The sequence below is a fragment of the Schistocerca nitens genome, chromosome 7 (assembly GCF_023898315.1).
Source record: "Schistocerca nitens isolate TAMUIC-IGC-003100 chromosome 7, iqSchNite1.1, whole genome shotgun sequence".
Taxonomy (NCBI): Eukaryota; Metazoa; Arthropoda; class Insecta; order Orthoptera; family Acrididae; genus Schistocerca; species Schistocerca nitens.
This window is the reverse complement of record NC_064620.1, coordinates 578,542,059-578,568,642: the sequence shown is the minus strand read 5'-3', so window position 1 is coordinate 578,568,642 and position 26,584 is coordinate 578,542,059. Positions and strand designations below refer to the sequence as shown.

Below are 26,584 nucleotides of genomic sequence, written 5' to 3'. Positions count from 1 at the left end.
CATATATCGCACTAAAGTAATACGCAATTTTGAGCGTTGGGACGTGCACATCTCGCATCTGCCTAGTGCTACAAGTAGCGAGATGCTTTCGGAACTTGAAGAGAAATACTGCAGACCATGAGCTGGATATATAGGTGGCTGTGACCAATCAAATGGCACAGCGTATGTTCATAGTGTACCTGTTTCACGAAAATCAGATCAGATCATCATCTTCGCAGTTCCAAGAATGTCTGAAGTAACAGAGTGTGTTTTCTTACAGACGATAGACATTGTTTGAGAAACGTTACTAAACTTCCCAGTAATTCAACTCGTTTGTAAATATTTCGCAGAATGTCGAAAATATAAGTGTGCAGTATGTCAAAGCCATCTTCAAATGTTACGCTGAAAACTTGTGTGCGATATTTCATGTTTTTCACTGTCAGTAGAATACATCTCTGTTGGTACTGATCTGTTAAACTATGTTCGATACTTGCTATCTTAAAAAAATCAATCTAAAATGAAAACTTTATCTCTGGAAATCCTAAGTTCACATGAAAGCATGGATCTAGGTGGGTTCGTGTGGCACATCAACTTCACCGATTTTCAAAAACAGTCGCTTGAAATTTCTTTGGTAGTGAAAGTGTGTCATTTATTAAACAGGAAGATGGTTTTTGACTTTTTCTTTTTTAAGTACATGGAAAATAAATTTTAAACGTCACAGTGTTAATCTCCTAAAGATAACCTCCGTGACTCCTGAGAGGCGGCTGCACGGGGTTCCCTACAGCCCCTCGCCCATTTTGTAGAAATTTGGTGCGACTTGCAATGATGACCGCATCTCTTCCCGCAGGTACACTCTCTCCGTTCTGCCCGGCTACTCCTACGGGCACCGCAGGCCCAACTCGACCGAGTGGAGCGGGCTGATCGGCGTCCTCCAGAGAAGGGAGGCCGACATCTCCGCCTGCGAAGTGACCATCGGCCTGGACCGCATCGACGCGCTGAGTTTCGCCCAGCCAGTGCGCAACGCTGGGTCCGTTTCCCTGTGGGGCCGACCTGTCCATATTTCTCTTTTTCATCCTTTTCTGTTCTTCATCTATCATGTGTTAAGCCTCGGTTGGCCTGTTGCACCTACAAATGGCCCTCCCATTATATTGCTAGTCGTCCAATGAATCTTTTAACGTGCGGAACAATTGCCAAAAATGTAACGGTGATCTCGACTCCTCCAGTCGCAGCAGACGGGATTTATATTTTGGCCTGTTTAGTTTACGTAAAATATTTTTATTCCTTTATATATATATATATATATTAAGAAAAGGCAAACCTACGTTTCTAGCATTTGTAGACTTAGAGAAAGCGTTTGACAATGTTGACTGGAATACTCTCTTTCAAATTCTGAAGGTGGAAGGGGTAAAATACAAGGAGCGAAAGGCTATTTACAATTTGTACAGAAACCAGATGGCAGTTATAAGAGTCGAGGGGCATGAAAGGGAAGTAGTGGTTGGGAAGGGAGTGAGACAGGGTTTTAGCCTATCCCCGATGTTATTCAATCTGTATATTGAGCAAGCAGTGAAGGAAACAAAAGAAAAATTCGGAGTAGGTATTAAAATCCATGGAGAAGTGATAAAAATTCTGAGGTTTGCCGATGACATTGTAATTCTGTCAGAGATAGCAAAGGACTTGGATGAGCAGTTGAATGGAATGGATAGTGTCTTGAAAGGAGGATATAAGATGAACATCAACAAAAGCAAAACGAGGATAATGGAATGTAGTCGAATTAAGTCGGGTGATGTTGAGGGAATTAGATTAGGAAATGAGACACTGAAAGTAGTAAAGGAGTTTTGCTATTTGGGGGAGCAAAATAACTGATGATGGTCGAAGTAGAGAGGATATAAAACGTAGACTGGCAATGGAAAGGAAAGCGTTTCTGAATAACAGAAATTTGTTAACATCGAGTATAGATTTAAGTGTCAGGAAGTCATTTCTGAAAGTATTTGTATGGAGTGTAGCCATGTATGGAAGCGAAACACGGACGATAAATAGTTTGGACAAGAAGAGAATAGAAGCTTTCGAAATGTGGTGCTACAGAAGAATGCTGAAGATTAAATGGGTAGATCACATACCTAATGAGGAGGTATTGAATAGGATTGGGGAGAAGAGGAGTTTGTGGCACAACTTGACTAGAAGAAGTGATCGGTTGCTAGGACATGTTCTGAGGCATCAAGTAATCACCAATTTAGTATTGGAGGGCAGCGTGGAGGGTAAAAATCGTAGAGGGAGACCAAGAGATGAATACACCAAGAAGATTCAGAAGGATGTAGGTTGCAGTAGGTACTGGGAGATGAAGAAGCTTGCACAGGATAGAGTAGCATGGAGAGCTGCATCAAACCAGTCTCAGGACTGAAGACCACTACAACAACAACAACATATGCGATAGTACGCGCTTCCTAATGCGAGAATGTTCCAAAACGCCACCCATAAACGGGATTTTTTCGGGGCTCATATCTCGGGTTCTACTGCCGATAGAAAGATACGCTCAAGTGTTTTGAATGGCCCTTGGGCTAGGGACCATTTGTAAACACAGCAGGGGGATCGTCTTACTGCAACTATTCTACAGTACGGGGTCAAAGTTTGAATGTTTCACACTTCCTCTAGCTTGGCAAATTGAGAAAGTCTGTTGGTTATTTTTGCATTATATGTGGTCTACGGTGCGCTTAACCCCTTCAGACCCTCTGTCTACAGTTGTGCACATTAAATTTTACTGCGTCTTAGCTGCGACAGAAGTATTGTTTACCAATGGAAACCTGAGGTACACATTTGTGAATTTTCAACCTTTTCATCATGCGCAAGTGCTGCCAAATATTGGACATCTCTATGAAAATACAAGCAAGTCAACGTAGCAGCGCACAGCAGCTCGTGTCATCAGAATACACTGACGTGGTTGATTCGCTATATAGATAATCGAATATTGTTATCGTTATTTTGCGTGGTAATTATTGACTGAAGATTTGGTGTTTAATACAACAGAGAATATTTCGTAATTAGATTTTTAGCCCATAAAATGAAGCCAAGTGTACAAAGTATGTTTTGAATACAGATACATATTTTTGTATAAATCTTGCATCTAAAATCATTAAAAAATCACCTGACAGCATCACCACATAAAGAAAAAATTTCCGTTCTCTAGAAAAGATTCAGGTCTGAAATGATTAAGGCGCTTATAGAGGCACCATTTAGTTCATGGGCGGTTCCTAAGAAAACCCGAAAAATATGGTTTTTGGGAACTAAAACTGAGTCCTGGATTCCGAGACGGCTATGTACAGCAAATGGCTGAAATTTTTAGGATGTATTCCTAAGATCCAGATCTCGAACAACCTTGATTTCTTTATCCATTTTCAAGATACAGAGGTTGAAGGTTACCTTACTTCTACATGTAAAATACGAAAGTAGAATCCGGTGTGTGTCAAACAAAATTTGCACGCGCAGTGGCCCAGTTGGCTAACTTCAATGCAAATCAATTCGGAAAGGACGTAACGTATCGAATTTTTTTCTTAAAATTTACACCGGTCTCCAAAATTAAAGCAACAACGAAAATTTTGCAAGGTTGCGTTTATTTTGCCCCAAAGCAGTATAAACAGGCAACAGTAAAGTAGAAACAATGTAAAAAACGCGGAACGTAAACAACTGCAACGTGGATAACGGTAGACAAAGATGTTCTTCGTTTCTTCCAACTTAACGGATTTGCACACACATTCCAATAACTGATTGCTGTGCTCAGTAAGGTGTGACCGCCTGCGGCAGCCATACAGGCCTGACAACGACGGAAAATGCTGTGAATGATGTCATCAATCTCATGTTTGGGGAATATCGCCCAGTACTCCCTAAGAGCTCCTAGCAAGTCTTGGAGGCCAGCCGGAGTGGCCGGGCGGTTCTAGGCGCTACAATCTGGAACCGCGCTGCTGCTACGGTCGCAGGTTCGAATGCTGCCTCGGGCATCGATGTGTGTGATGTCCTTAGGTTAGTTAGGTTTAAGTAGTTCTAAGTTCTAGGGGACTGACGACCTGAAGTTAAGTCCTATAGTGCCACTTGAACCAAGTCTTGGATGATGGATGCTGAAGCGATGTAATCCATCTCCCTAGTGCATCCCAGACGTCCTCTATTGGATTCAAATCGGGAGAGCGAGCAAACCATACAATATCTTCCGTTTCCAAGAAAACGTCAATTGCCCATGGTCTATGAGGTCGGGCGTTATCGTCCATCAGTACAAAAACTGGTCTACAGAACTTCGCAAAGACTCCACATGAGGTCCCAAGATCTTGTCACGATTCCTGACTGCAGTTAAACCTTCTCGATTCACTCGTACAATTTCATAAAGAGGTAACTGGGTGGTCAACATAATCCCTGCTCACACCAGTAAGATCCTCCTCGATATCGGTCTCTTTCCACAATGTTTTGGTCTCAACATCGTATTGCATGTTCCCTTCAGATGCGAATTCGTCGAGAATCACTCTTCTGACCAAATCGAGGCTCATCTGTGAAAAGAACACTGTTCAACTATCCATGTGGCATGTTGATGACTCCACTCTAGTCGTTCCCTTCTGTGAAGTCGTGTCAGAGACACACATACAGCAGGTCTCTGACAATAAAGGCCACTCTGCTGAAGCCTTCTGTACACCATTTGCCTCGATAAAACACGTCCAGTGAATGCTGCGAGGTCAGACGCCAGTTGCCGTGGTGTACGAAGGTGGTACCCGTAGTGCCCTTACAGCCAAATAACGCTCCCTTCTGATGTCACACTTGGTCAGCCCTGTACTGGTCTTCGGGATACTGAACTATCGCCACATCCGAGAAATACCAGAACGGTTCACATTAAGCCATCTGGCCACATCATTTGCGACTGTCCTGCTTCCATTCTCCCGATGGCCCTTCACCGCAGAGAGTCCAGTATGCATCTTCTCTGTGCCATACTCTACCATCTGTGACTATGTACTCAGTGATTGTGGATGTGGGACTACCAGGCAAACAATAACCCGTTTGACAGGTGCTCTACGTCATCGTTTGCGTGGTTGTCCGTTGACGAGAATGCCGTCTTCCGTGCAGAACACGATCGTATGGACATCTTTTGGGAGTTTGTATGATTATACACTCCTGGAAATGGAAAAAAGAACACATTGACACCGGTGTGTCAATGATCACACGCACGGCACAGCGGACACACCAGGAACCGCGGTGTTGGCCGTCGAATGGCACTAGCTGCGCAGCATTTGTGCACCGCCGCCGTCAGTGTCAGCCAGTTTGCCGTGGCATACGGAGCTCCATCGCAGTCTTTAACACTGGTAGCATGCCGCGACAGCGTGGACGTGAACCGTATGTGCAGCTGACGGACTTTGAGCGAGGGCGTATAGTGGGCATGCGGGAGGCCGGGTGGACGTACCGCCGAATTGCTCAACACGTGGGGCGTGAGGTCTCCACAGTACATCGATGTCGCCAGTGGTCGGCGGAAGGTGCACGTGCCCGTCGACCTGGGACCGGACCGCAGCGACGCACGGATGCACGCCAAGACCGTAGGATCCTACGCAGTGCCGTAGGGGACCGCACCGCCACTTCCCAGCAAATTAGGGACACTGTTGCTCCTGGGGTATCGGCGAGGACCATTCGCAACCGTCTCCATGAAGCTGGGCTACGGTCCCGCACACCGTTAGGCCGTCTTCCGCTCACGCCCCAACATCGTGCAGCCCGCCTCCAGTGGTGTCGCGACAGGCGTGAATGGAGGGACGAATGGAGACGTGTCGTCTTCAGCGATGAGAGTCGCTTCTGCCTTGGTGCCAATGATGGTCGTATGCGTGTTTGGCGCCGTGCAGGTGAGCGCCACAATCAGGACTGCATACGACCGAGGCACACAGGGCCAACACCCGGCATCATGGTGTGGGGAGCGATCTCCTACACTGGCCGTACACCACTGGTGATCGTCGAGGGGACACTGAATAGTGCACAGTACATCCAAACCGTCATCGAACCCATCGTTCTACCATTCCTAGACCGGCAAGGGAACTTGCTGTTCCAACAGGACAATGCACGTCCGCATGTATCCCGTGCCACCCAACGTGCTCTAGAAGGAGTAAGTCAACTACCCTGGCCAGCAAGATCTCCGGATCTGTCCCCCATTGAGCATGTTTGGGACTGGATGAAGCGTCGTCTCACGCGGTCTGCACGTCCAGCACGAACGCTGGTCCAACTGAGGCGCCAGGTGGAAATGGCATGGCAAGCCGTTCCACAGGACTACATCCAGCATCTCTACGATCGTCTCCATGGGAGAATAGCAGCCTGCATTGCTGCGAAAGGTGGATATACACTGTACTAGTGCCGACATTGTGCATGCTCTGTTGCCTGTGTCTATGTGCCTGTGGTTCTGTCAGTGTGATCATGTGATGTATCTGACCCCAGGAATGTGTCAATAAAGTTTCCCCTTCCTGGGACAATGAATTCACGGTGTTCTTATTTCAATTTCCAGGAGTGTATAACGAATTACACAAAGGACGGGGAAACAGCGATTGGTTGCTTTAATTTTGGACTCCAGTGTATTTCTTAGCACAACCTACCCTGCAACACCCTTACAAGCTTTCCATATTGTTCCTGACCATTCTATTTGACACATTTTGTGTAGTTCATAGGTAGCACTCTGAAGTCTATGTTGACTGTTCGAGATTAAAAATTGATCATCTGCAAGTAGCGTAGTCATCATACAATCTCGTTGGATGAAATCATATTCTCATTAAGAGTGTAATCATAGACACGATATATATGGAGGTCACCTCCTGTTCTCGTGTACCGCATCTATCCTAGCCTAAAACCTAGTCGATGTCGATCACTAAAGGATGATATTTCAACTGTGTCAGAAAATGTAAAAAAAGAAACGGTCAGCAAAAGGCCAGTGTGGCGCAACATTTATATAAAAAAAAACAAAAGAAAAAAAAGAAAGAAACTGCACGCAGCACTTTGAACAAGATTGTTAAAGTTACCTGCACGTGAACAGGTCGCATTTTCACCTCATGATTTGAGAATACATCTCTTGACCAATAACGCCTAGGACACTGCCGGTTTATTTCAACACTTCATAGCAACAGGCCAAGCAGTATTGTAAATTACGTTCATTTACCTACGATAGTTTAGTAATTAGGACAATTCGTCTGCGAGATGAAATCTTAACATACGTTTAGTTTTCGGTATCGTTGTCTACGCTTTCATGCATGTAATATCTTTCAAACTGTTGTAGGCTTGTCTCGATAGAACTGCTGTAATTTTAGTATGGTTGAGGAAATCATAACAATTTATTGCACATGCGTCTACATCTACATCTACATAGATACTCCGCAAGCCACCGTACGGTGCGTGGTTTAGGGTACCCTGGACCACTACTAGTCATTTCCTTTCCTGTTCCATTCGAAACAGAGCGAAGGAAAAACGACTGTCTATATGCCTCCGTATGAGCCTTAATTTCTCGTGTCTTATCTTTGTGGCCCTTATGCGCAATGTATCTTTGCGGCCGCAGAATCGTTCGGCAGTCAGCGTCAAATGCCGGTTCTCTAAATTTTCTCAATAGGGTTTCTTCAGAAGAGCGTAGCCTTCCCTCCAAGGATTCCTATTTGAGATCCCGAAGCGTTGGGTGGTTGGTTGGGTTGGGGTATAAAGGGACCAAACTACGGAGTCATCAGTCCCTTTTTCCTGATGCAAACAAAGCTCAAGGTAAAACAACACCCAAATTTAATTTGTGGGGGTAAAAGGAATGGGGAACAACACCGAAAGAGAAAAAGAAAGAAAGGAACAAAAACAGGGGGAAAACGTTCACCACAAGGAAACGTAGAGGAAGGTATTAAAACCACAGAGCAGATGGTCTGGGCTAGCTGACCACAATAATAAAAGAGGATGAGTCACCCACTCTGAGACACACGAAAATGTCCAGCAAAAAGACAAGGCGAAATTAACACACATAAGGGTAAAGACGAACAACAAGGCATACAAAATGCACAGAAATGATGACAGAAAGTGAAATCGGAGGGAGGGTGGAGGCCTCGGAGAGAAGGCCACGCGCCCACCCTCAGATGGTACGATGGAAACCCCCCTCACGAATTAAACGTAAAACTAAATCTGCTGTTGAGGCATTGTCACCCAGTACCATAGGCAGGGTGCTGCAAAAGTTAAAAGTCTGCCACAGAGCGGCTAAAATTGGGCAGTCCAACAAGACGTGGGCGACACCTGTAGGGGAGCCACAGTGACACCAGGGTGCGTCCTCACGATGGAGGAGGTGAGCATGTGTTAGCCACATACGGCTGATGCGGAGCCAGACAACGGATTTCCTTCGGGTGGCTCACATGAATGACCGCCACACATTTGTTGTCTCCATGATAACACGGAGTTTATTAGTCTACTGAGGGTGCGCCATTCAGTATCCCAGATCGTGAAAACTTCGTGGCAGAAGACCGATCACATATCGGCCTCTGGCAGACCAATCTCCAGAGTTGGTTTACCGGTAGCCTGTTTGGCCAGGTGGTCAGCAAGTTCATTGCCCAGTACCCTGACATTTTTGGGATCCAGATGAAGATCACTGAACGTCCACTGTTCTCGAGGACACAAAGAGGCCCATGGATGGTCATTAGCAAAGGATGTCGAGGGAAGCACTGGTGGAGAGCTTGTAGGCTGCTTAAGGAGTCATTACAGATGAAGAAGGAGTCACCGCCGCAGGAGCGAATATGCTCAAGGGCGCGACAAATGGCTACCAACTCTCCAGTGAAAACACTGCAGCCTACTGGCAAGCAGCGCTGTCCCTGGAAATCACTTACAAGAGAGAGAAATTGCCGGCAAAGGACCTCGGGTGTAATGGAGCCTTCTGGGCCGTATGTAGCTCCAGGCGAAGCCGTAGCCGAGGTATGGACCATGGAAATGTACGGAAGTGGGCCCGCAGGAAAGGTGGCAGGGGGAAAGCGTCGAGTTCATTAAGAAGTGACCAGACACGGACGGCGAGGGGATTCCCAATGCTGGGCCGCCGTTGCGGTGGATGGATCTCCGTGTTAGGAAAAAGGAGACGGTAATTTGGTTGGCGAGGTGAACCGCGAATGTGGGAGGTATAATTTGCAAGCAATAGTTGCCACCGGAGCCGCAATAGAGGAAAGCCAGCTTCGACAAGGAGGCTGTTCACGGGGCTCGCTCGAAAGGCTGCCGTCGCGAGCCGAACTCCACAGTGGTTGTAGGGTCCAGCAGACGCAGTGCGGATAGCGATGCTGAACGATGCACCACGCTTCCACAGTCAATACGGGATTGTACGAGGGCTTTGTACAGCTGCAGCAATGTACGACGGCCGGCCGGGGTGGCCGAGCGGTTCTAAGCGCTTCAGTCTGGAACCGCGCGACCACTACGGTCTCAGGTTCGAATCATGCCTCGGGCATGGATGTGTGTGATGTCCTTAGGTTAGTTAGGTTTAAGTAGTTCTAAGTTCTAGGGGACTGATGACCTCAGAAGTTAAGTCCCATAGTGCTCAGAGCCATTTGAACCAATGTACGACGATCAGCACCCCAGTTGGTCCCGAAGCATCCCCGTAACACTTACATGTTGTTCAAATCTACCGGCAGCAAATCTAGCAGACCGACTCCAAACTGCTTCAGTATTTTCCTTCAATCGGAATTGGCACGGCTCACAAACATTCAAGTAGTACTCAAGAATAGGTTGCACCAGCGTCTCATTTGCGGTCTCTTTTACGGGTGAACCACTCTTTCCGAAAATTCTCTCAATAAACCGAATTCGACCATTCGCTTTCCCTACTACAGTTCCCACATACTCGTTCCACCTCATATCGCTTTGCAATGTCACGTCCACGTGCGTGTGTGTGCTGTTTGTTCTGTGTCACACACGCAAAAGAACCACTTCCCTGTCACACACAGAGACATAAATAAGGAACAGAAGTCATCGTAACTACCATTACAGTTTTCATAGCTTTCTCGCAACATGCCATACATCTCTCACGACACAAGCGAACAGCAAGATGGCGTAATGTTCTGGATTATAAACAGAGTGCGAAAGTTTTGTTTTTCTGTGTACAGAATCAGCTACATTCCTTCCAACGAATTACTAAGTGCCCGCAGCTCGTGGTCGTGCGGTAGCGTTCTCGCTTCCCACGCCCGGGTTCCCGGGTTCGATTCCCGGCGGGGTCAGGGATTTTCTCTGCCTCGTGATGGCTGGGTGTTGTGTGCTGTCCTTAGGTTAGTTAGGTTTAAGTAGTTCTAAGTTCTAGGGGACTTATGACCACAGCAGTTGAGTCCCATAGTGCTCACAAGGGAACCTCCCCATCGCACCCCCCTCAGATTTAGTTATAAGTTGGCACAGGGATAGGCCATGAAAAACTGAAGACAGATCAATCGAGAAAACAGGAAGAAGTTGTATGGAACTATGAAAAAATAAGCAAAATATACAAACTGAGTAGTTCGTGTGCAAGATAAGCCACATAAAGGTACGTGTACACTGAAGAGCACCGTGGTCCCGTGGTTACCGTGAGCAGCTACGGAATGGAAGGTTCCTGGTTCAATCCTCCATCGAGTGAAAAGTTTTAATTTTTTATTTTCAGACAATTATCAAAGTTCATGCACTCAGACATGATCAACTTCGCTCTCCAAAATTCCAGGACATGTTCAGATTTGCTTGGACACATGCAGGATTTGACGGTCTACACACGGAAAAACTTGAAAACGTTAAAAACGTATGTTTTGACAGAGCACAGGGAAAACTGTGCGACTGTGAAACTGTTGCATTCATTTGTTGCCGTTTATGTGACAAACTCTTATGTTTTCATCACTTTTTTGGGAGTGATTATCACATCCACAAGAAAACCTAAATCGGGCAAGGTAGAAGAATCTTTTTACCCATTCGCCAAGTGTGCAAGTTAGGTGGGTCGACAACATATTCCTGTAATGTGACGCACATGCCGTCACCAGTGTCGTATAGAATATTTCAGACGTGTTTTCCTGTGGAGGAATCGGTTGACTTATGAATTTGCGATCAAATGTTTTCGCTTCCTATTGGAGAGGCACGTCCTTTCGTCTACTAATCGCACGGTTTTGCGGTGCGGTCGCAAAACACAGACACTAAACTTATTACAGTGAACAGAGACGTCAATGAATGAACGGTCAGATCGTAACTTTGCGAAAATAAAGTAAGTAAAATTTTTACTCGAGGGAGGGACTCGAACCAAGGACCTCTCGTCCCGCAGTTACTCACTCTAACCACGGGACCACAGCGCTCTTCAGCGTACATAGTCCTTGTGTTGCATATCTTACACTTGGACTACTCAGTTTGTATATTTTGCTTATTTTTTCATAGTTCCACACAACTTCTTCCTGTTTTCTCGATTGATCTGTGTTCAGTTTTTCAAGGCCTATCCACTGTGTCAATTTATAACTAAATCTGAGGGGGGTGCGATGGGGAGGTTCCCTTGTCAGAGCCATTTTTGAATTACTAAGTAACAGCCCAGTACACACCGACACTGTATTCCACAACACTACCGTAACCCCAAGTGTATAAGGCTGACATACGTTAAGTTCACCTTGTAGTATTTGTTTACTAACAGCCGCTCACACAGTTGTATATGATATGATGTTCGCTGAGAAAAAATGGCAACAGAAAAAGCACAGAAAATATGCCGCAAATAGCGACAACAATTCTTAAAAACATGCCATAATATATAATAAATAAGGTAGTATGAAAGTATCCACAGAAAACTATATTTCAAAAACCGAACAGTAAAAATTTAGTAATGTGTTACTGTGTTTTTACAACTATGCTATTTTCTGCATGTTTTAAAGAACCCACTGATGATGGCGATATCTGTCGCCGAAACTAGTTTGGGAAATAAATAAGTAAACAAATAACAAAGTGTTTTGCATCAAAGCAGACTCACAATTCCCATATTGTTGTTTTTTCTATCCAAAAACGGACCAAATGGAAGAGTTCCAAGATAAAGTTATCAATCCTAAAGGAACAAAGAACTATGGTACCATACATATAGCTTATTTGCAAGAAATGTCAATGTCTAGGCGTTTCATTCGTACTGTACAGTGACATTTGCAACCCTCAAGTGACTCTGAACATCATTATCAAACGTTAGGACGCAAAGATTTACATTTATTATATCGCAAATGAAATGCAGCATCAGATGCGTCGGTTCTTAATTGCAAAAATAGGCAAACCTGACATTTGTCAATTACAGACCGATCTATCACTAATGGGTAACAATGGTTTGCCAAACCGTACGTATTTTCGTCGTAGACTCCGAATATGCAATAAAAATGGGGAGGGGGTTCCCATTTGAAAATACAAAGTTGACACGCACATACTGGAGGGGTGGTTAGCAGGTGGTCAGTTGTAGCATTGATAGGTGTCCTCTTTACTGATAATAATTTTCACGTATAACATTTTTTTCGTACGACACTTGGTTTTCAAGACATATAGTTGTCTCACTTTTAAAGAAACACCCTATATATCGGTGGATAGAACATCTCTCCAAGTTTTTATCTAAAACTACAGGTGTTCAATATGGCAACATTCGTGACATGGCAACTGTCAAAATGTGCATGAAATTTCTTTGAAGTGACTACTGCTGCTACCTGGGAAGGCAACAGCAGTAGTCCGCTTTTGAATTCTGTTCATTCGTGACCTATCTGCAGGTATGAACTAATTCGATGCGACAACACAGGAAGCACGATTTGTCTACGTACTGCGGCATGCCTGCCTCCTGGTGGTGCGCTCTGCAGCTAAGGAAACGATTCGTATTTCGGTATATCTCGTAGTTTTATGAATAACATTGTACTTTATTCTGCTGCAATTAATGTCGTCAGATCATCATCAGCTGGCTAAAGTGTTACCGTGCCAAGTGCAACAAAGACACAAAATTAAATGACTCATCTGAACGTATAATAAATTTACTTCGTTGTCTTTCTTGTCTGAGACGGGAAAACTCGCTTTATAGTAAAACTAAAATCAAATAAGTTGGTAAGTAGTGGGTATAGATAATACCGGGACATTTCGAGGCTTACGTGATAGCGTGTTGTTTTCTTCCAGGTGCAGGTTTTACTTTCAGAAGCAGTTCCAAGAGATGATGTTCAAGCCGTACCTGCAGCCGTTTGACGGAAGAGTCTGGATTGCCCTGCTGGGATACGCGATAGCGACGGGCATCCTCAAGTGGTTCTTCCATTACTTGCTACGTGAACGCGCAGACCCAATAACAGCAACGTTTGCCGTTGTCGCAGCATTGTTAAACCAAGGTAAACGCCGCTTTTTTAATTTCATGAATGCGACATTCATTTCATGTACATGAAATAGCTCTATCAAAGTGCACAAAATTTAATATCCAGATATGGACAAAAAAAGTAATTGGATGCATCAAAAATAAACAGAGAGAGAAAGTGGGAGGGAGGGAGGGAGAGAGAGAGAGAGAAAGTCAGAGAGATAGGAGACAAGAACTGAAAGACTGATACTACCGGACATGACGCCTCCTACAGTTTCTAGAAAATATAGAACAGACATTTTTCAACTAGTGTTATCAAAAAGTAAATAAATTTCAATGTGAGATGTTGTAAAAAGAAGGTTACTGCAGGTTTCTGTTCTTGGTCAACAGATTTTTCTTGATAATTCGGTAATTTGCCATTAAACTGTATATGAGCTGTGTGGTAGTGCTTAATGTTAGTACTTGTATAGCTGCTTGGGCTTTTCATTCTGAAACAACTCAGTTATCGCCATTACAGATGTCTAATTTGTCGTTTTCCTGCGTAATAAGCTCATCCAACAATTATAACGAGTGCTCATTGGTATTGAGAAGCGGTAGCAACAGATTACGTGAACGCATCTCTGAAGGTAGGTTTGGCAGATAAAACAGGAATGGCTTCACATTAATGTTAAAGTGGTATTCCAACTGAGGGAACAGTTTAAAGGAAGATGTGGCAACGGCACCGTGGGATCTATTAAACAGCAGTCGATTACCGTTCACAAATACATGATATGTTTGATGTACTAGTGTATGGTCACAGCAGACCAGTCCTATAGGGGTCTAGTCGCAGAGTACAGCCTGCCATTACCGATACGAAAGAATGTAGGGATCTGTAATATAATTACACTTCATGGGCACAGAGGCTCAGTAAATTCAGTTGACATGAAAGCTGTCTCACATTTGAATACATCTGATCGAACTGTTGGATCTGAACAAATAATTCTTGGTTTGGACACATTGTTGCAACTCGGCCGCAGTTAGAGTGGCACTTGTTTGCCGGTCATTACTAACTGCTCAGAAATCATAGGTGTGCCAGGTAATGGTTTTGTAACGGTTCCCACACAATAGGGAAACTCACAGGTGGTGTAGGTAGCAAGTAGTTTTATTTGCACGAGGAGGTTGTCGTCAAGGCATGTGGTTTGCACACGGGTAGCAGTATAATAACGGGTGTGCGGGAAGTAAGGACGAATTTGAATTTTGCGCCATTTTGTCATATGACGGTTGGCAGCTGTGGTTTTTTTATACTTGTTACCTACGATCCTTTCCCATTAGTAGCTTGGTAGCTTTTGTGTGGTGAGCATTGTTGTTTGATGTTTACTTTTGTCATGAAGCAGATGACAACTGAGCAAAGTTATTACAGAAACAGTGGTAGTTCCACGGTAGCCCTCCGATAACTGCGTGTGACAGTCGGACGTAATGCTCCTCAAACCGAATCTTCAGTTTGCAATTGATCCGGAAGTTTGAGACGTTTTCTGTTTCAGTCGTTAAGGAAACAGGACGACCGTGTTCTGTTCAAACACAAGAAAAAATTGCTGTCGTGCGTGACAATGTGACCGTAAGCGTCAGAAAATCGGTTCGCCGACGAGCCCAGAGACTGAATTCATCACCAAGTTCACTGCATGAAATCGTTTCGAAAGATCTGAAATTGCATGCGTACAAGATTCAAGTTAAAGCCTGCAAACCATGAAAAAAGACATCGATTTGCTCAGTGGGTCTTGCCTCGACAAGCGGAGAACGGGAACTTCACAAAAAGAATAATTTTCCTCAGATGAGGCGCACTTCCACTTCAGTGTTTACGCCAACAAGCAGGACACCAGAATTTGGGGTAACGAAAATCCGGAAGATGAGATGCATCCACAACGCACGACTGCGTAGTGTGGGTTCTGGGCAGGAGGAGTGATCGGCTCGTATTTTTTTGAAGATGACGAGGGAGCTACTGTCAGTATAAACGGCGACCGAAACCGACACGTGCTTTCTGATTGATTTTTCCCTCTTATTGATGAAAATGACGAGTTTTGGTTTCAATAAGATGGTGCAACGTGTCACACATCCCGTGAAATGACTACTCTGCTGAATGAAAAGTCTTCTCAAAAAATTATGTCTTCGCGTGGCAACCAGGAATGGCCTACGATAATATGCAATCTTACGCCTTGTGATTTTTTTTGGGGGGATTTGTGAAATCATAAGTGTAAGTAAACAAACCACGAAGAATACACCAACTGAAGGATGAAATTAAAAGGGTTATTAACGGCATCCCACCAGATGTTTGTGGACACGCTATCGAGAACTTCAATGAACGCGTTGCTCGTTGCTGCGCGGCCTTGAGATATGGAGGATATAATTTTTCATCCATAAATGGAGAAGTTACTTAATGCGTTTATAAAGAAAACATTACATTTTTAAAATTATAAAGAATGTAGCAACCAGTCGCGGAAACATAATTTATTTATCTTGTTGCAAATCGATTTCGACTGATATCAGTCATCATCGGTGCATTTTTCTAACCGATACATGCCATAAATAGAACTACTGTCTTTGGCAGATTTCTACGTATCAGTTAGAAAAATGCACCGATGATGACTGATATCAGTCGAAATCGATTTGCAACAAGATAAATAAATAATGTTTCCGCGACTGGTTGCTACATTCTTTATAATTTTATATTCCACGGTCACTGCACAGAGAGGGAACCTTATGGAGCCCAACATTCATTACATTTTAATCAATTTTGTATGTTCTATAGCACAGCATTAGTGGCAGAACGACTGAGAGAAAATTTGATATACGTTTCACATAAATTTTCTCAGCATGTTATAGTCTTAGGTGTAGATTTCAATTTACCAGATATAGACTGGGACACTCAGATGTTTAGGACGGGTGGTAGGGACAGAGCATCGAGTGACATTATACTGAGTGCACTATCCGAAAATTACCTCGAGCAATTAAACAGAGAACCGACTCGTGGAGATAACATCTTGGACCTACTGATAGCAAACAGACCCGAACTTTTCGACTCTGTAAGCGCAGAACAGGGAATCAGTGATCATAAGGCCGTTGCAGCATCCCTGAATATGGAAGTAAATAGGAATATAAAAAAAAGGGGAGGAAGGTTTATCTGTTTAGCAAGAGTAATAGGAGGCAGATTTCAGACTACCTAACAGATCAAAACGAAAATTTCTGTTCTGACACTGACAATGTTGAGTGTTTATGCAAAAAGTTCAAGGCAATCGCAAAATGCGTTTCAGACAGGTACGTGCCGAGTAAAACTGTGAGGGACGGGAAAAACCCAACGTGGTTCAACAACAAAGTTAAGAAACTACTGCGAAAGCAAAGAGAGCTTCACTGCAAATTTAAACGCAGCCAAAACCTATCACACAAACAGAAGCTAAACGATGTCAAAGTTAGCGTAAGGAGGGCTATGCGTGAAGCGTTCAGTGAATTCGAAAGTAAAATTCTATATACCGACTTGACAGAAAATCCTAGGAAGTTCTGGTCTTACGTTAAATCAGTAAGTGGCTCGAAACAGCATATCCGGACACTCTGGGATGATAATGGCATTGAAACAGAGGATGACACGCGTAAAGCTGAAATACTAAACACCTTTTTCCAAAGCAGTATCACAGAGGAAGACCGCACTGCAGTTCCTTCTCCTCGCACGAACGAAAAAATGGCTGACATCGAAATAAGTATCCAAAGAATAGAAAAGCAACTGAAATCATTCAACAGAGGAAAGTCCACTGGACCTGACGGGATACCAATTCGATTCTACACAGAGTACGCGAAAGAACTTGCCCCCCTTCTAACAGCCGTGTACCGCAAGTCTCTAGAGGAACGGAAGGTTCCAAATGATTGGAAAAGAGCACAGGTGGCTCTAGTTTTCAAGAAGGGTCGTCGAGCAGATGCGCAAAACTATAGGCCTATATCTCTGACATCGATCTGTTGTAGAATTTTAGAACATGTTTTTTGCTCGCGTATCATGTCATTTCTGGAAACCCAGAATCTACTCTGTAGGAATCAACATGGATTCCGGAAACAGCGATCGTGTGAGACACAACTCGCTTTATGTGTTCATGAGACCCAGAAAATATTAGATACAGGCTCCCAGGTAGATGCCATTTTCCTTGACTTCCGGAAGGCATTCGATACAGTTCCGCACTGTCGCCTGATAAACAAAGTAAGAGCCTACGGCATATCACACCAGCTGTGTGGCTGGATTGAGGAGTTTTTAGCAAACAGAACACAGCATGTTGTTATCAATGGAGAGACGTCTACAGACGTTAAAGTAAACTCTGGCTTGCCACAGGAGAGTGTTATGGGACCATTGCTTTTCACAATATATATAAATGACCTAGTAGATAGTGTCGGAAGTTCCATGCGGCTTTTCGCGGATGATGCTGTAGTATACAGAGAAGATGCAGCATTAGATAATTGCAGTGAAATGCAGGAAGATCTGTAGCGGATAGGCACTTCGTTCAGGGAGTGGCAACTGATCCTTAACATAGACAAATGTAATGTATTGCGAATACATAGAAAGAAGGATCCTTTATTGTATGATTATACACTCCTGGAAATGGAAAAAAGAACACATTGACACCGGTGTGTCAGACCCACCATACTTGCTCCGGACACTGCGAGAGGGCTGTACAAGCAATGATCACACGCACGGCACAGCGGACACACCAGGAACCGCGGTGTTGGCCGTCGAATGGCGCTAGCTGCGCAGCATTTGTGCACCGCCGCCGTCAGTGTCAGCCAGTTTGCCGTGGCATACGGAGCTCCATCGCAGTCTTTAATACTGGTAGCATGCCGCGACAGCGTGGACGTGAACCGTATGTGCAGTTGACGGACTTTGAGCGAGGGCGTATAGTGGGCATGCGGGAGGCCGGGTGGACGTACCGCCGAATTGCTCAACACGTGGGGCGTGAGGTCTCCACAGTACATCGATGTTGTCGCCAGTGGTCGGCGGAAGGTGCACGTGCCCGTCGACCTGGGACCGGACCGCAGCGACGCACGGATGCACGCCAAGACCGTAGGATCCTACGCAGTGCCGTAGGGGACCGCACCGCCACTTCCCAGCAAATTAGGGACACTGTTGCTCCTGGGGTATCGGCGAGGACCATTCGCAACCGTCTCCATGAAGCTGGGCTACGGTCCCGCACACCGTTAGGCCGTCTTCCGCTCACGCCCCAACATCGTGCAGCCCGCCTCCAGTGGTGTCGCGACAGGCGTGAATGGAGGGACGAATGGAGACGTGTCGTCTTCAGCGATGAGAGTCGCTTCTGCCTTGGTGCCAATGATGGTCGTATGCGTGTTTGGCGCCGTGCAGGTGAGCGCCACAATCAGGACTGCATACGACCGAGGCACACAGGGCCAACACCCAGCATCATGGTGTGGGGAGCGATCTCCTACACTGGCCGTACACCACTGGTGATCGTCGAGGGGACACTGAATAGTGCACGGTACATCCAAACCGTCATCGAACCCATCGTTCTACCATTCCTAGACCGGCAAGGGAACTTGCTGTTCCAACAGGACAATGCACGTCCGCATGTATCCCGTGCCACCCAACGTGCTCTAGAAGGTGTAAGTCAACTACCCTGGCCAGCAAGATCTCCGGATCTGTCCCCCATTGAGCATGTTTGGGACTGGATGAAGTGTCGTCTCACGCGGTCTGCACGTCCAGCACGAACGCTGGTCCAACTGAGGCGCCAGGTGGAAATGGCATGGCAAGCCGTTCCACAGGACTACATCCAGCATCTCTACGATCGTCTCCATGGGAGAATAGCAGCCTGCATTGCTGCGAAAGGTGGATATACACTGTACTAGTGCCGACATTGTGCACGCTCTGTTGCCTGTGTCTATGTGCCTGTGGTTCTGTCAGTGTGATCATGTGATGTATCTGACCCCAGGAATGTGTCAATAAAGTTTCCCCTTCCTGGGACAATGAATTCACGGTGTTCTTATTTCAATTTCCAGGAGTGTATGATAGCGGAACAAACACTGGTAGCAGTTACTTCTGTAAAATATCTGGGAGTATGCGTGTGAAACGATTTGAAGTGGAATGATCATATAAAATTAATTGTTGGTAAGGTGGGTGCCAGGTTGAAATTCATTGGGAGAGTCCTTAGAAAATGTAGTCCATCAATAAAGGAGGTGGCTTAGAAAACACTGGTTCGACCTATACTTGAGTACTGCTCATCAGTGTGGGATCCGTACCAGGTAGGGTTGACAGAGGAGATAGAGAAGATCCAAAGAAGAGCGGCGCGTTTCGTCACAGGGTTATTTGGTAAGCGTGATAGCGTTTCGGCGATGTTTAGCAAACTCAAGTAGCAGACTGCAAGAGAGGCGCTCTGCATCGTGGTGTAGCTAGCTGTCCAGGTTTCGAGTGGGTGCGTTTCTGGATGAGGTACAGAATATATTGCTTCCCCCTACTTATACCTCCTGAGGAGATCACGAACGTAAAATTAGAGAGATTCGAGTGCGCACGGAGGCTTTCCGGCAGTCGTTCTTCCCGCGAACCATACTCGACTGGAACAGGAAAGGGAGGTAATGACAGTGGCACGTAAAGTGCCCTCCGCCACACACCGTTGGGTGGCTTGCGGAGTATAAATGTAGATGTAGATGTAGAATATTCGTTCCTACTGCCCGGACCCCCTCTAATAACATAGGTGAGATTCTGCTACAGGGTAAATCATTTGTAAAGGCGCCACAAGGCGAGTGGAGACATCGATTAACACAAGAAAGGAAAAATCGACAGACCGGAGGGAGGAACTCAGTTTATATTTTAAACCCAGGTGGATAGTAGTATGCAAGGCGTTTACATTTGTCTGAGGTGCGTGAGTATAGTAGAGAAGAATGTGCACGACTCGTGTGGCGCAGCAGTAAGATTGGATAAATTGTCATGTGCCAGCAGGAGGTCCTGGGTAACAGCGTTTTTAAGTTTGCCATACTGCTGCGTCAACCCGGTGGTGCCTGTTCGAATCGGTTGTGTGGTGGCAGGCAGATTATCTTCTAAATGTGTAAGTCGCACATGTTGGCGAATCAGCATATCGTGATTAATATTTGAAAGGGCAGTGCCACGGGGTGTAGATGTGTTCCACAGGTTTGCGTCTGTGTGATCAGGTGTTCCAAATGCCGTTTTAAGTTCAGATCCTCCTGTACTAAACCACTGTCTTCTTACATGGCGTAGCAAGACGGCATCACGGATGCTGCGTAAGTATTCACAGACATTATTAACTACTTTAATTACATCTCGCAGAAGCGGAGGGCTTCAGTTTGCTTATCGTTGGCTAAAGCTTGTTCAAATTTCATCATTTTCTCCGTCACGCACTGCAGTTTCGCTTCGTCGTTAAAGAATGGCAACACCTTGATTTCTGCAAGCATTACAGCATGATGTGGTGTATGCAGCAGATTGTTCACATGTTCAAACAACACGTCTTGCAGAGGTGGGTGAATATAGAGTAACGGCAAACCAGTGACAGCGGTCAAAGGAAGAAATATAATGCCACACCTCATTTTGATGTAGTGGGTAGAAGGTAGAAATCCACATAGCAGATAGTAGTAGTCAATGCAATACACAGGCAGGTTGTGTAGTTACAACGGCGACGGTATACAAGTCCAGACTCACAACCCTAACATGGAATCGGAAATACACATGATGGTTGATTTGGTATAGGTAATTAGCAATGTTTGGTGTTACGCGTGTTAGTAGGCAGTGTTTGGCAGTCAAACGATGACACCAATGTACGAGCACTCAACGATCACTAACTCTGGCTCAAGAATATTCGGCGACAGAGTCCTCAGATTGGTTATCGCTGATGAGTGTAGAATCAAGTATTTTTTCTGTGAAGTTGGGCCTGTAAGAGGGTACTTCTGTCATAGGAAATGAGGATCAGTGTTTGCAACTCGAGCTGTTCACGGGGCAGAATTGAGTTTCTAATACCACTGATTAGTGATTGAATACTTGTAACGTGACAATTCCCATAACTTGAATCAGGGGTCAAGCTAACCGATTCGACACCAAGCTTAGTATAAGGTCAGTTTAGGAATTTGTGGGCATTGTGTAAATGTCTGTAAAGGACAGTTTTCGAGCTGGCTCAAGATTGGTGATTTTTCATCCCAACTAGAGCTTGACAGGCAGTCTTCGTACTGCGCACTACATAAGATTGCTGTATCAGCACTGAATTGGCGACACGGGTTCTGGGAACGAGAGCAGGACGGCAGCTTTTGTGTTAAGTCGATCTGATAGCTGAGAGGTAAATAGTGGGTGAGCGTCAAAGCTTTTGTTAGAATGCGAGTGCATCAAAAAGTACTCAGTTCGAGGCTGGTAACCTAAAAGAGTGGAAACTATAGGGTTCAGCGGCGAATTCCCCGGGAAGGAGGTATGGCCCGAAACCGTTGTGTCAGATGAGGAGAAAGAACACTCTTCAGAAGTTCAGTACATCTACGTATAAGAGAAGGTTATCCCCTGCTGAAATACAAGTTCAACCATACATCCGGTAGAGGCCTTAAGACTGGATTTTAACAATCACTGACTCAGACAAAACGAACGTTTCCGCTTACATCCCTGCCGCTGTCCCAAGACTGCAAGACTATAACAGCTTATCGGGACCAGATCGGAATAGCATAAAGGGTACTGATGTATAACTAACAGCACAAATTGGCGTCATTTGACATAGCTGCACGTATCCACATATAGGTAGGAAGCACTTTCAGTGCTTAGGAAAGAGGTGGCCACATAACAATACAACACCGTCATGTAGAACGCTGCCAAACCTCAGAATAATGAAACATCAAGGCTTAAGCACAATAGAACAATTTAAAATTAAACAAAATACGAGGGTCACTCCAAAAGAAATGCACACTGTTTTGGTAAAAATACAGTTTTCATTCTGCATGTATGAAAGTTTTACAGTGTGTAGATACATCCTTCCCGCTTGTTTTCAAACTTAGTTCAACCTGTTCCCGTGAGTGGCGCCGTCACAGCATGTCTTCTAGATGGCTGCTACACTTGACGTTCGTCAGAAGCAACGTGCTGTCATAGAATTCCTGTGCTGTGAAAACGAGACAGTGGGAAACATCCACAAGAGGTTGAAAAAGGTGTATGGAGATGCTGCTGTCGATCGCAGTACAGTTAGTCGGTGGGCAAGCAGGTTACGTGATGAAAGCGGGCACGGAAATACTGAGGATTGTCCTCGAAGCGGCAGGCCTCGTACTGCACACACTCCAGACAACGTGCAGAGAGTTAAGGAGTTGGTGAAGGCTGACAGACGCATCACAGTGAACGAATTGTCACGCTACGTTGGGATAGGGGAAGGAAGTGTTTGCAGAATACTGAAAGTGTTGGCGTTAAAAAGGTTTGTGCCAGGTGGGTTCCCAGGATGTTGACAGTGGCTGACAAAGAAACAAGAAAAACAGTATGCAGCAAACTTTTGGAACAGTACGAGAATGGTGGAGATGAATTTTTTGGAAGAATTGTGACAGGTGATGAAACATTACTCCATAATTTTTCAATAGAGAGGAAGAGGCAATCAATGGAGTGGCATCATGCAAATTCACCGAAGGAAAAAAAAATTCAAAACGACACCTTCTGCTGGAAAAGTTATGGCTATGGTGTTTTTCGATTCCGAGGGACTCTTGCTTGTGAACATCATGCCAAGTGGAACCACCATAAATTCTGATGCATATGTGACGACACTGAAGAAACTTCAAGCTCGACTGAGTCGTGTTCGATCACATTGGCAAAAGCAGGATGTTTTGCTGTTGCACGACAATGCATGGCCACGTGTCAGTCAAAAAACCATGGAAGTGATCACAAAACTCAGATGGACAACACTGAAACACCCGCCTTACAGTCCTGACCTAGCTCCATGTGACTATCATCTCTTTGGGAAAGTGAAAGACTTTATTCGTGGAACAAGATTTGAAGATGATGACTCCCTTGTGCAAGCTGCCAAACAGTGGCTCCAACAGGTTGGTCCAGAATTTTAATGTGCTGGTATACAGGCGCTGGTTCCAAGATGGCGTAAGGCAGTTATGTGGAGAAATGAAAATATTATTCCTAAAGGATGTATCAACACACTGTAAAACTTTCAAACATATGGAATAAAAGATGGATTTAAAAAAAATAGTGTGCATTTCTTTTGGAGTGACCCTCATATGAGACCTTCAGCACATCCACTAGCTAATGACAACGTAGTCGAACGCAACTACGTATCATTCCATCATGATTACATATGCTTTGGAGAGAGTGTGAATAGAGGCCCCTGTATCTTAATGGTCAGCTGACTGATGCCAGTGCGTCTTGAAAAGAAAGCTAAATGGAACAGCAGAGCTTGGCAGCTGCAGGTAACAGTGGTAGAGATAGGAACTATGCGAACACGAGACAGAGAGCAGACGAAAACCGCGAACAATTTGTACCGGCAGTGGCACAGTTTATTTACATTACTCTTTCCCGCAAGGTTGCACACGGCAACTCGTTCCAAAACCAGGACACAGCACGTTCATCATTTTCTCCGTCACCAGTGCAAAAATTATAAAATTATTGGTGCAAATGTAAAGTTAGAAAGTCGCTGGGCCCATCTCCATGTAAAGCTTACAGTTCAAATGTAGGCAGCTAAATCCTTTGGTCAAACTTTGTGTAGCAAGCGTAGGTATAATATATCCGTGAACAATACATGATATCGGCGATAACTTGAGCAAGTGCGATAGTGTTATTCAAACACGAGTAGCCTTCACGTGTGACAGTTGTGACGAACGAGTTTCGTAACGTGAATACGTACGCCTCGCAGGACGTCACGGTAGAAAATGACAGGAAGTGAAATTCGCTTAGCCACAGCATTAACGGACAGAAGGCAGCGGTTGTGGATACTTGCAATTAGTCACTCGATCACTACCCAATGATAATATTCGTCCAAATCATTGTGATGAGCGTGTTTGATAAACACGCGATACAGTGTCATCAACTGCGATCCAAACGTTAGTGTAAAGATCAGGTACTGACGTTAGTGCACGTTCAATCGGTATGGATCTATATCACAGGCGTTTTATTATTCGGTAAATCTGTCAGCAAAAGTCATATTTGCTTGGACCACGGTGCAGGTTGTGGTCGAGCATGTTGATTGACGTCGATGTTATGATCATTTGCGATCGGCATCGAGGGCAATCCTTACAGGACAGCCCGTCCGTCACTGAGTTTACCCGACAAACGGCTGCTGCTGCTGGTGTGGGAGCTCTGTCCACCTTTTTTTCTCCAGGAAACACTTTAAGCGGCAAAAACTATTTTGTACACATCGCCATATTGCACCGGCAGTTAAACCTCGCAAAAGTTGTCTACAGATCATCAAGTACGTACAAGAATCACAAGAATATTGCGAACCAGGAACATACACTCCTGGAAATGGAAAAAAGAACACATTGACACCGGTGTGTCAGACCCACCATACTTGCTCCGGACACTGCGAGAGGGCTGTACAAGCAATGATCACACGCACGGCACAGCGGACACACCAGGACCCGCGGTGTTGGCCGTCGAATGGCGCTAGCTGCGCAGCATTTGTGCAACGCCGCCGTCAGTGTCAGCCAGTTTGCCGTGGCATACGGAGCTCCATCGCAGTCTTTAACACTGGTAGCATGCCGCGACAGCGTGGACGTGAACCGTATGTGCAGTTGACGGGCTTTGAGCGAGGGCGTATAGTGGGCATGCGGGAGACCGGGTGGACGTACCGCCGAATTGCTCAACACGTGGGGCGTGAGGTCTCCACAGTACATCGATGTTGTCGCCAGTGGTCAGCGGAAGGTGCACGTGCCCGTCGACCTGGGACCGGACCGCAGCGACGCACGGATGCACGCCAAGACCGTAGGATCCTACGCAGTGCCGTAGGGGACCGCACCGCCACTTCCCAGCAAATTAGGGACACTGTTGCCCCTGGGGTATCGGCGAGGACCATTCGCAACCGTCTCCATGAAGCTGGGCTACGGTCCCGCACACCGTTAGGCCGTCTTCCGCTCACGCCCCAACATCGTGCAGCCCGCCTCCAGTGGTGTCGCGACAGGCGTGAATGGAGGGACGAATGGAGACGTGTCGTCTTCAGCGATGAGAGTCGCTTCTGCCTTGGTGCCAATGATGGTCGTATGCGTGTTTGGCGCCGTGCAGGTGAGCGCCACAATCAGGACTGCATACGACCGAGGCACACAGGGCCAACACCCGGCATCATGGTGTGGGGAGCGATCTCCTACACTGGCCGTACACCACTGGTGATCGTCGAGGGGACACTGAATAGTGCACGGTACATCCAAACCGTCATCGAACCCATCGTTCTACCATTCCTAGACCGGCAAGGGAACTTGCTGTTCCAACAGGACAATGCACGTCCGCATGTATCCCGTGCCACCCAACGTGCTCTAGAAGGTGTAAGTCAACTACCCTGGCCAGCAAGATCTCCGGATCTGTCCCCCATTGAGCATGTTTGGGACTGGATGAAGCGTCGTCTCACGCGGTCTGCACGTCCAGCACGAACGCTGGTCCAACTGAGGCGCCAGGTGGAAATGGCATGGCAAGCCGTTCCACAGGACTACATCCAGCATCTCTACGATCGTCTCCATGGGAGAATAGCAGCCTGCATTGCTGCGAAAGGTGGATATACACTGTACTAGTGCCGACATTGTGCATGCTCTGTTGCCTGTGTCTATGTGCCTGTGGTTCTGTCAGTGTGATCATGTGATGTATCTGACCCCAGGAATGTGTCAATAAAGTTTCCCCTTCCTGGGACAATGAATTCACGGTGTTCTTATTTCAATTTCCAGGAGTGTAGTTACCAGTGTGATTACAATTAAATATTACGATTGCTGCTGCAGCCTGATACCGATCGATTTACAGGTCATGTCTCCTCTTGACAGCTGTGATTTGGAACGAATCTCAGTATCTATTAGCACACATAATTTTCCACGGAAAAATCTCTCTCATTCCCTCGCGGTTATCGTTGCGCTGAATCTATACATCACTCACGATAGGATAGACACACTCATTTTCTCTGGTCATGCCACAACATAAGCCACAGTAACATTACACTGCAATATATACACGATTTTACACAAACAGTGCAGTTATCTTTCATATCTGTACACCGCCCGAAAAGGTTATGGTCACGCACATTCACACCGGCTATATGTCTCGATTGTCCTCAGTCCTAGGAAATTATCTGACAAAGTCTTCGAATCAGCGCTTCTGCAAGGTGCTGCGGCCTGCCGAGATTCTCTCAAACAAGTGTTATGAAGGACAGGCGTCCGAAACTGTGTGTGATTATG

The 26,584-nt window shown here is 45.6% G+C and overlaps 1 protein-coding gene across 1 annotated transcript in view; it reads left to right on the top strand.

Annotated features, from left to right (window-relative positions):
• Positions 1-26,584, top strand: part of LOC126195756 (glutamate receptor 3-like) — a 123,144-nt gene that overhangs the window by 44,928 nt on the left and 51,632 nt on the right. The window contains exons 4-5 of the mRNA XM_049934384.1: positions 827-1,006; positions 13,075-13,277. Coding sequence (XP_049790341.1) covers positions 827-1,006; positions 13,075-13,277 — 383 coding nt within the window. The remainder of the gene's footprint in view (positions 1-826; positions 1,007-13,074; positions 13,278-26,584) is intronic.